Source organism: Mercurialis annua, linkage group LG5 (assembly GCF_937616625.2).
Source record: "Mercurialis annua linkage group LG5, ddMerAnnu1.2, whole genome shotgun sequence".
Classification (NCBI taxonomy): domain Eukaryota; kingdom Viridiplantae; phylum Streptophyta; class Magnoliopsida; order Malpighiales; family Euphorbiaceae; genus Mercurialis; species Mercurialis annua.
Window position 1 is genome coordinate 48,550,373 of NC_065574.1, and position 10,969 is coordinate 48,561,341.

At 34.6% G+C, this 10,969-nt stretch overlaps 2 protein-coding genes across 2 annotated transcripts; both read left to right on the forward strand.

The window, feature by feature from the left end:
* Window positions 1–5,573: 5,573 nt before the first annotated feature.
* LOC130015459 (uncharacterized) lies at window positions 5,574–6,546 on the forward strand. Its single transcript, XM_056105671.1, has 2 exons — window positions 5,574–5,969; window positions 6,049–6,546. The coding sequence occupies exons 1-2, from the start codon at window positions 5,966–5,968 to the stop codon at window positions 6,408–6,410; spliced, it is 366 nt and encodes a 121-aa protein (XP_055961646.1). The 5' UTR covers window positions 5,574–5,965; the 3' UTR covers window positions 6,411–6,546.
* Window positions 6,547–6,668: 122 nt separating this feature from the next.
* Window positions 6,669–9,070, forward strand: LOC130015560 (uncharacterized). Its single transcript, XM_056105918.1, has 4 exons — window positions 6,669–8,299; window positions 8,405–8,713; window positions 8,806–8,892; window positions 8,965–9,070. The coding sequence occupies exons 1-4, from the start codon at window positions 6,669–6,671 to the stop codon at window positions 9,026–9,028; spliced, it is 2,091 nt and encodes a 696-aa protein (XP_055961893.1). The 3' UTR covers window positions 9,029–9,070.
* Window positions 9,071–10,969: the final 1,899 nt, after the last annotated feature.

The window sequence follows — 10,969 nt, forward strand, 5'->3', positions numbered from 1 at the left end:
CTTATTTATTTTTGGAATAAGAACATTTTTAGTGACTTGAATCAAAAGATTGATGCTGTAAATCACAACATTTTGGACATTGAAAATTCGGCAGATAATAGAGATTTGACGCATGACGACTTCTCCTCCCTTTCATTACTCCAAAATGAATTACTTGATCTTTCTAAGCAACTGGAAACTGTTTGGCTTCAGAAATCTAGGTTGAACTGGAATCTCTTAGGGGACAAGAACACATCATTTTTTCATTTGGCGGCCTCCATTCACGCTAAAACCAACCAGATTTCAGAGATAGTAATAGAAGGTATTTGTTATTCAGAACCTACGGATATAAAGACTAAGATCAGCTCTTATTATTGTAGTCTCTATAAAAGAGGTATCCCGGTTAGTTTTTCTCTCAGTTTCCTTCCATTCAAGTTTCTATCTGCAGCTCAAAGGGAAGATTTGACTTCGGTTTTTTCTTTAGAAGATTTAACTTCAGTTGTTATGCATTGTGATGATAACAAAGCTCCGGGTCCGGATGGGTTTAACATGTTTTTTTATAAACGTGCATGGCATCTTATGCGGGATGACATTTTCCAGCTCCTACAAGATTTTCATTATTCGGGTACCTTTCCTTCAGGGCTGAACACAGCTTTTTTGATCCTCATTCCGAAATTAAAAGGAGCTATCGACATAAAAGATTTCCGACCTATAAGTCTTATCAATGGAATCTTTAAGCTGCTCTCCAAGATTCTTGCGAATAGACTTGCCCCTCTTTTACCAACGATTATCTCCGAGAATCAATTTGGCTTCATCAAGGGCAGAAACATTCATGATTGCCATTCGATTGCTTCAGAGGTAATTCATCTTGTTTCTAGAAGCAAGGATCCGACGTTTCTAATCAAGCTTGATTTTCAGAAAGCATTCGATTGTATTTCTTGGGAATTTATCATGGAAGTTATGCAGCGTATGAACTTTAATAGTACTTGGATCCAATGGATTTCTAGTCTTTTGTCCTCCTCGCAGATGTCAGTTTTGGTTAACGGTTCCCCTTCAAACAATTTCTTTATGGAAAAAGGGGTAAGGCAGGGCGACCCTCTTTCTCCAATGCTTTTTGTTATTGCAACAGAGGGCTTTAAAGTTATCATGGATAAGGCTAAGGAGTTGGGGATGATTGAGGGTGTTCTAATTGATGGCTGTCAAGATTCGTTGTCTCTGTTGCAGTTTGCGGACGGCACTATTTTATTCCTTCCTAATGACTTGACTATGGTTCGCAATCTGCTCCGCATCCTCCGTTGCTTTGAGATAGTTTCTGGCTTGCATATAAACTATCAAAAAAGCTCTATCATAAGTTTGAATGTGTCTGATGAGGATATAGTGTCTGCCGCCTCTATTCTTAACTGCAATATTGACAAATTACCTATTACTTATCTTGGGTTACCTCTCTCCCGGAGAATTTTGGCTATGTCTCATTTCAGCCCAATCCTCCAGAATTTCTCTTCTCATTTGGCCCTTTGGAAAGTTAATTTATTGTCTCCTGCCAGTCGTTTAATTTTGATAAAATCGGTTCTCTGCAGTTTGCATGTCTATTCTATGTGTTGCTTTGCCATTCCTTCAGGAGTTTTAGCTTCTATGGATAGATATATAAGGAATTTCCTTTGGTCGGGTTCGGCTTCTTCGAGAGGGATTTGTAAAGTTGCTTGGAAAGACATTTGTTTACCTATTTGTTTCGGTGGTCTAACTATTCCCTCTCTTCGGCTTAGGAATCAAAGCTTACTCCTAAAATGGGTTTGGAAGCTTTTAACTTGTGATAAAGATTCGCTTTGGTTCTTGGTTACTCGTTCAAGCTCTAGATTGAACTCTTGGAATGATGTTTTAGACCCAAGTAATCAACATTTGTCGTCGCTTTGGAAAGGTGTTCGGAAGCTTTGCGTGTCTAACGTCGAGATTTGGAATTTATTTTCAGCTCATATCAGTTTTAATGTTGGGAATGGTTCAGATGTTCTATTTTGGAGGGACTTATGGCTAAACAATCAAGTGAAACCTCTTTGCATGGATTTTCAAAATCTGTTTAGATTATCTCGTCAACCTACTGCAACTGTTTTGAGCTTGGTAACTGCGGCAACTTTAGGTTCAGGTCTACCTTCATGGAACTTCAGCTGGAAAAGAAGATTAAGAATTGGTGAATCGGAGTCCCTTCATCTTCTCACCCATCTGCTGCAACCCGTAGCTCTCTCCAACCACATAGATACTATTTTCTGGTGCGGTAAAGCTGTTTATACAGCAGCGGGTTTCATTAAGCTGTTCACAGCTTCGTGTCAGCAACGGGACTGCTTCTTATCGAAAGTTTGGAAGCATAACATTCCTCCAAGGCTACAACTCTTTACATGGCTTGTTCATCGTGGGCGAATAACTTCGAAGGATTTTCTTGTTCAGCGTCGAGTTCTTGGAGAAGATTAGCGTTACTGCATTCATTGTGCTGAGATCGAAACAACATTACATATTTTGATTTACTGTCCGCTGGCTTGGAGTTTTTGGTCGAATCTTCTTATCAAGATTGGTATTGTGGCTTGGACGATGCCGGGAGATATAGCGAGCTTTTATTATCAATGGATGGATTTGGAAAATTCAGAATACAAACATCTTTGGGCAATAATTTGGTTTTTCAGCATTTGGAAATTATGGAAGGCAAGAAATAAGATGGTTTTTCGCAATGAAGCTTCGAGACACAATGATTTGATTTTTCAATGTATTAATAAGGGTGTGATTCATTATAGATATCATAACCCACATTTTATTTTTGGTGGTAATGATGTATGCTGTTGCCTAGAATTCTTCATAAGATTCTAATGCTAGTTTTTCTCGCCTATCACATCTTGTGGTAGTGCTAATACAATTACCATTTATCAAAAAAAAAAACTGTTTGTGCAAAATAACTCGTTGAATACAAATCAACCTATCAAGTAAACAGAGTTAAGTAAAGCACCAAATAATGAAGCTCAGATTTAAAAACGAAGAGTAAAAAACAACTTTTAGCAAAACATTAAAAACTCCATTGAAAAGCTTAAAAAGATTGTTTACTCAGAAATCTTGCTTAAAGAGAAAGGTGAAGAAGATGGTCTATTTATAGAAAAACCTTTTCTCCAAAAAGCCCTCAGATATTTACAAAGATTTCTTTTAACAGATTTGCCACCTATTTATTTTCTAGAAGCAATACAAGAAAGAGAAAATGATTGCTTGTGAAAAACCGTTGCAAATAAATCAGAGGAATGTTTTTCTTCTTGTGTTCATGTGACTTTGAAAAGGACATCTTGCTGATGTCATACAAAGAAAACTGTTTTGAGAAAAGAAGAGAACAAAACATTTTGAGCTTCAGAATTTAGCAACTTTATTTAGCCCATTTACCTTTACAGATAATGCTAATGATTTTCTTAAAGCCCATTTGCTTCTCTTGAAAGTCCAGTAATGCTCAAACTCTATTCTTCTGAACTTGGATGATCTGCTGCTTCCAGGATTAGCTTGAGAACAGTTCTGCATATTCTTACAAGCCACTGAATACCCAACATTAGACTTACTTATTTAAAGTTTATGTTATATCGAAAATAGGGATAACCTTTAGCCAACACAAATAATGCTGTTTCATAAGAATAACAGCTAAGCAAAATGCAGCAAAATCAGTTTTGCTTGCAGTACAACTTTGTAAGCTGATACATATACTTATGCATCAAATATTGAAGCTTTAAACACAAAATTCTTGAATCAATCAGCTCAAAAACACACGCATCGCCTACGGACAAACCGTTGTCTTGCGAAAAACAAGCCCACCCTTCCCTCAAATCCATCCCGTACTCTCTCTGTAATGCTCTAACTATCCATTCCTTTTGCCCTCCTTTTCCATCAGATATTTGAAATATAGTGCCTAGGGTTCTTGTACAAATACTTGTTGGAAAATCCAGAGGGTATGTACTACATTTGATCACACTACAAAAAATTTGGCTTCTTGTGACAAAAAAATATGTGACAAACTATATTTTGTCATAATAAATAGGTTAGTTGTGACAAAAAAAATTATTTTGTCACAATGAGAGTTCAATGAAATGATATTGCGACAAATACATATTGTGTCAACCATTTTTGTCACTATAAAAAATAATTATGTTTGTTGTGACTAACTATTTTGACAAAAACATGTTTTGTCGCCGTAATTTAAAATATTTTTATTATGACAAAATTATTCTTATCATAATATTTAAAAAAGTTGTGACAAATTTTATTTTGCAGCAATTAGATATATTTTGTCACTATAAAATTTAATTACGTTTGTTGTGACAAAGTATTTTGCCAATAAAAGATATTGTAATAAATTAATATTGTGTCAAATTTTGTCGTCACTTATAAAAAAGTAAATATGTCTTTGTGACAATGTATTTTGCCAAAACAAATGTTTTGTTTTCGTATTTTAAACCTACAGTTATAACGACTGCATATGGACCTGATGTCAACCTTATAAAACACAAAATAGAGTATGAAAAAGGAAGTGCAGAAAATATATATGTTAAGGAATAACTCGAAAAAAACTCTTTCCACTACTGTTTATTGTGTCAAATTTATTTGTCAATAAAAAAAGTAAATTTGTTTTTCTGACAAAATATTTTGCCAAAACAAATGTTTGGTTCCGATATTTTAAAAAGACAGTTATAATATTTATTGTGTCATATTTATTTGTCACTATATAAAAAAGTAAATATATTGTTGTGACAAAGTAATTTGCCAAAACAAATGTTTTGTGCCTGTATTTTAAACTATAGTTATAATAACCGTAAATAAACCGTTTATTGACCATATGTCAACCTTATGAAACACAAAATACACACAAAATAGAGAAAGAAAAACTAATTGCAGAAAATAAATGGTAAAATAGAAAATATATACAGTTATAATGAAAAAATAAATTTTAGCATAATATTTAAAGACTTTTGTAACGAATTTATTTTTCAGCAATTAATTAAACTTATATAATGTTGTGATAATTAAATATTGTGTCAAATATTTTTGTCACTATAGCAATTAATTGTGTTTGTTGTGACAATGGGTTTTGACAAAAACTGTTTTGTCACTGTATATTAAAAATACAGTTATTATGATAAAATAAATTTTATCATAATATGTAAAACTATTGTGAATAATTTTATTTTTCAGCAATTAAGCGAAATTAAATGATATTGTGATTAATAAATGTTTTGTCACCATGGAATTGAAAAAAAAAATTATGATAACAGGTTTAAATGGGTTATGAAATTATATTTTATTTTGATAAAAAAAGGTATATGACAATTAAGATTCAAATATCCAAATTAGGTTAATCGAAGCACTCTTCATTAGGGAAAAACTTTTTTTGCTGAATATTGACACCACACTACCGCATCAATTCCATACGTTTGTACGCTTCTCACGCCGCCGCACTTTCATTGATTTGTGTTTGTTGATGCTTATTTGTCCAGGTATTTTTTAACTTATGAAAAGAGACTAAATTGATTAATGTAGGATGCATTTCACATTCAAATTGCTTATTTGTTTAATTGATAATTTAAATTTTTAACTGATTCGTACAAACTCGAGGTCGGGCTTAAAACTCGACGACTTATCACCTATTCTCGAGTTTATTAGCTCAGTAAAATCAAGAACTCGAGGTTTTGCTTCCATTTCGTCGAGTATTAAGACTTACATCAAGTTTGTGCTTTGACAGAGATAAAAAAAGTCGAGTTAAGGATGTAACTCGTCGACTATTAAGCATGACATCGAGTTTAACATTGCAAACGACGTATAAACTCGAGTTAAGTTTAAAAATTCGTCGACTATATAGGCTGACCTCGAGTATGTTTTAACAGTAACACTAACCAAATGTTAGCCTTGTTTTAGAACTGCAGGTAGTTCAGGGAAAGAAATTGGATATATTTTTAAAATAGCTAACGGTATCTGATTTGTAATGGGTAAGTTTTAATTATATTTTCAATTGATAGATTTGTACCAAATATTGATGTTGCCTAATATATTATTTTGGAATTAAAGGGACGCCATCAGACAAAAGTTGGATGACGTCGTACCGATTTAGTTCATGTTATATTCAAGGGGTCAAAAATTTTCTGAATGTTGCAAAAGACTTTACTGATTCAAATGGCAGAGTTCGATGTCCATGCAAGAACTGCATCAATATTTATTTGAAGCCATTGCAAGAAGTAAAAATGGATATATATCAATATGGAATTAGTGAAAACTACACAAACTGGGTGCACCATGGTGAGACTTCTCAACCTCGTGATAGTTTAGATGGCTCTATTAATTCGGACAATGAATTGGAGGATAGTGGAAATGATGTTTCAGAAATGTTAGATGATATGTGTAATGCAACTTTTATGGACACCGACATGTAAGACAGACTTCCCAATCAAGATAATAACATGCTAGAAGGAGAAGTAGCAAAATTTGCTAAATTGTGGAATGATTCTCATTGTGAACTATATCCTGGAAGTCAAAAATATTCAAAGCTCTCTTTTCTTGTTAAGATGATTAATATCAAAGCACTCACAAATTCTAGTAATAAGTCATTTTTTTCGAATTTGGAGTTGTTCAAGGATGCACTCCCGAGAGGAGAAACCCTTCCAAGCTCAAGTTATGAGGTTAAAAAATTGATGCGTGATTTAGGACTCGGTTACGTAACTATTGATGCTTGTGTAAATGATTGTGTGCTATTTTGGAAGGAAAATGAAAATCTTGACACGTGTCCAACTTGTAACGCCCCTAGATGGAAATTAGGTTTCGGAAAACGCAAGAAGGTTGCTCAAAAAATTCTTAGACACTTCCCTTTAGTACCTAGACTTCAGAGGTTATTTATGTCTAAAGATATTGGTGAAAATATGAGGTGGCATAAGGAGAAATGTGTAGATGATGATACGATTAGACATCCAGCTGATGCTACGGAATGGAAAGATTTTGACCAGAAATATGCTTGGTTTGGCAAAGATGCTCGTAACGTGCGACTTGGGCTTGCTAGTGATGGATTTAACCCTTTTGGAAATATGAGCACGAGTTATAGCATGTGGCCGGTGATTGTGACGCCATATAACTTACCACCATGGAAATGCATGAAGGAGAATTTTTTGATGCTATCTTTGCTTATTCCTGGTAAGGAATCTCCCGGAAATAATATCGATGTATATTTAAGGCCATTAATTGATGAGTTAAAAGAGTTATGGGAGACCGGTGTGACAACATATGATGCATATAGCGGTAAGAATTTTCAATTACATGCTGCATTATTATGGACAATAAATGACTTTCCAGCATATGGAATGTTATCTGGATGGAGCACAAAAGGAAAATTGGCATGTCCTGTGTGTAATAAGTGGACGTGTTCGCTAACATTAAAAAATGGAGTGAAGCAATGTTACATGGGTCATCGGAGATATTTACATGCCCAACATTCTTGGAGAAAAAGCAGAAAATTTGATGGCAAACCAGAGCACGGGTCAAAGCCTGAAGAGTTGTCAGGAGATGAAGTTCTAAGGCAATTAGATTTGCTTCCAAAAAGCCTTGTTTTTGGGAAGACACCTAACCAAAAAAAGCGTGCACGTGGTCCTGAAGAGCTCAATTGGACAAAGAGAAGTATATTCTTTGAATTGCCTTACTGGAAAACATTAAAATTACGTCATAATTTAGATGTAATGCATATTGAGAAGAATATATGTGAAAATATATTGGGTACGTTGATGAATATTGATGGAAAATCTAAGGATAACATTAAGGCTCGAATGGATTTAGAAGCAATGGGTATAAGAAAAGAGTTACATTTACAGCAAAAGGGAAATAAATTTTTTATGCCACTTGCTTGTTATACATTACCGAAGCCTGAAAGGAGAAAGTTTTGCGAATGGTTGCAGTCAATCCGGTTGCCAGACGGATATGCTTCCAATCTTTCTCGATGTGTAAGTGTTCAGGACTGCAAAGTTATGGGGATGAAAAGCCATGATTATCATATATTCTTGCAACGGTTACTTCCAGCATCAATTTGTGGGTCTTTGCGTAGTGAGGTTTACACTGCATTATCAGAGTTGAGCTCCTTCTTTAAGGAGCTTTGTTCGAAGACTTTAAAAAGATCTACAGTTAAAAAGTTGCAGAGCGATATCATTTTGATAATATGTAAACTTGAGATGATATATCCTCCATCTTTTTTCGTGGTAATGATGCATTTGGCAATTCATCTGCCACGTGAAGTAGAATTAGGAGGCCCTGTTCACTATAGGTGGATGTACTTTATTGAGAGGTTAGTTGATAAGGAAATTTTATTTTTAGTTTTCTTGCTGCAGTTTTAACTAATTTTTATATATCTATATGGTTTATTCACATTTACAACAAATTTGTTGTGCAGGTTCTTACGTACTTTGAAAAATTATGTACGTAACTTAGCTCGACCGGAGGGTTCAATTGCTGAAGCGTATATCACTAAAGAATGTTTGAACTTTTGTTCACTGTATTTTCATGGTGTTGAGACAATATATAATCGCGTTGAGAGAAATAATTTTCCTGTGCAAATAGGAGTGGAAAATGGATTTTCCATATTTTCAAACAATGCAAGACCTTTAGGAGCTACAGAATATAAAACGTTATCCCATTCTGATTTTGAAAAATTGCAGTGGTATGTGCTTAACAATTGTGAGGATGTTGATGAATATCTTAAGTAAGTTATTTTATTTTGAAAAAACAAAGACTTTATAGTTTCAAAATAGCTTTATTTTACACTTTTTATCTAATTTTATAAACGTTAAGCAGGATTCACATTGAAGAATTACAAAAGGAAAGTGTTATAGATGTGCAAAAAGACACCAGGCAGGATTTGCCAGTTGGTTCAAGGAGTGTGTAAGTATGATGCTATAAAAGTACTAAATATTTAATTATGCCTCTAATTTCACCATTAAACTTATTTTTCAGGTTGGACGCTTACGTGCTACTGGTTTGGTTGCAGCAACAGATCATATATATGCGTTGGGATTAGGTCCTGATATACGAATTGCTAGGTACAATGGGATAATTGTCAATGGAGTTAGGTTTCACACAGTTGAGCGTGATAATTTTCGTCGGACTCAAAATAATGGAGTTTCAGTAACGGGAGAGCATAAGTCGAAAGAAATCGAGTTTTATGGTGTGCTAACAGATATCATTGACCTCCAATATGTTAATGGGAATCATGTTTTCTTGTTTAAATGTGATTGGTGGGATGTTGGCGATAAAAATGGAATTAAAACAGATGGCAACTTAGTTTCTGTTAATGTGAGCCGTAAATGGTATACAGGTGATTCTTTCGTGTTGAGTTCTCAAGTACAGCAGGTTTTTTATGTCAGCGATATGAAAAATGGAGGTCATTGGAAAATTGTGCAAAAATCATTTCACAGGAATATATTTGATGTGCCAGAAAAGGAAAAAGTGTGCAATGAAGATTCAATATTGAATGATGAGCCCTATCAGCAATACGAGGCAGATAATAGTCATGAAGTCGATCAAAATGGTGGTGAAAATTTGGAACTCTTGCATCCTATAGATGTATTACCGGATGAAGTTGATGTTGGTCAAATGTTTCAAGGTCAAAACTCAAACCCGATTTATTCTAGCGATGAGGAGGATGATACTACGATCAATTATGATGATGCCGACACTGATGTACTAGAAGACTCAAATGACAGTGACAATGAAGACGAAGACGATGATTAGTGACTGAAATTTACCGCTTATTGAACTCTTTTTGGATTCTTGTAAGTATGAATTTTACTGAGAGATGCTTTTTTATATTGCCTTGAATGTAGATTGTAGAATTTTGGTGTTTTATGGCAGTAGTTATGCAGCCCAACATGAAATTTGTGGAAAACTGGTGTAATATCCCGTATTTTTCCGTCATGGTTTCGTTGTGTTTCCGACTTAGTTTTGGATTATTAAAGATGGACTGAGCAAATGTAAAACTTTAATTGGGGTTGGATTTGTATCTTGTATGTGTCGCAAGTGTCGTGTGAGTTTTCGATGGCGATTTGATTTGTATCCGGATTATAATCGATGTTGTGTTCGTATGCCTTCTGAATCTGTCATGTTTTGATAAAACATCCATATCTCTCAATTGCACGGTTGGATCGGGCTCATTTTCGGATATGCTGTGCACGACATAAAGTTGACCGTTGGACAAAATTTGATGCGATTTGGAGAATCGATGGAGGGCCCGAACGTGCACTGTGCTGTTACGGGATTTCAGCTATTTAAATAGACCTCTTACAATTTTAAAACCCTATTTTGTTCATTCTTTTGTTTTCTAAACTAAACCCTAGCCGTCTTGCACTCTAGAATTTCATGTGGTATCGTCTTCATCATTCCTCCCATCCCTCCCAAATCCAGTAAGTTATTAATGTCAATTCTTCGTTATTCTTTCATTCGATATCGTTCCAACCGTTTCATAATTGTGTTCGTTATTATTTTAGAGTTATATTGAGATTGGTTACGTCTCAATCTCTAAACTCGTTGTCCTTGGAAATCCTAAAGCGTCGGAATTATACGGTACGTCGAACTCTCTTGTTTGTTCGTTATGTTGTGTTTTCATGTTGGCTGTTTCTTCCCGAGTGTTGCTACTGGCTTGGGTTCCTCATTTGATCCATTATTCTTGGTGATTTGGGTTTGTTTAGATTGTAAGTGTTGCGAGTCCTTCGTTATTGATCCGTTATTTCAATTCCGTATCTCTGAGATATTTGGTTCGGCCTCCATTTATGTGTTTTGGTTTTTATTCTTAATTATTGATATGTTATCTATAAATTGATTAGCCTTTGATTGTTACTGTGGTTGTCCAAATTGTTTGATAGAGGAATGATGGTTGGCGGGATTCATAATGTTGTTTTGTTTCTTGAATTGAAATTGATTAAAGATTGATTTATGCTTAATGGGTGTACTGTTAATGGCAGGA

Coding starts and splice junctions, on each gene's coding strand:
- LOC130015560 (XM_056105918.1), top strand. CDS start 6,669: ATGCGTGATTTAGGACTCGGTTACGTAACTATTGATGCTTGTGTAAAT. Junction 8,300..8,404: donor TGGATGTACTTTATTGAGAG/GTTAGTTGATAA, acceptor TTTGTTGTGCAG/GTTCTTACGTACTTTGAAAA. Junction 8,714..8,805: donor GATGTTGATGAATATCTTAA/GTAAGTTATTTT, acceptor AACGTTAAGCAG/GATTCACATTGAAGAATTAC.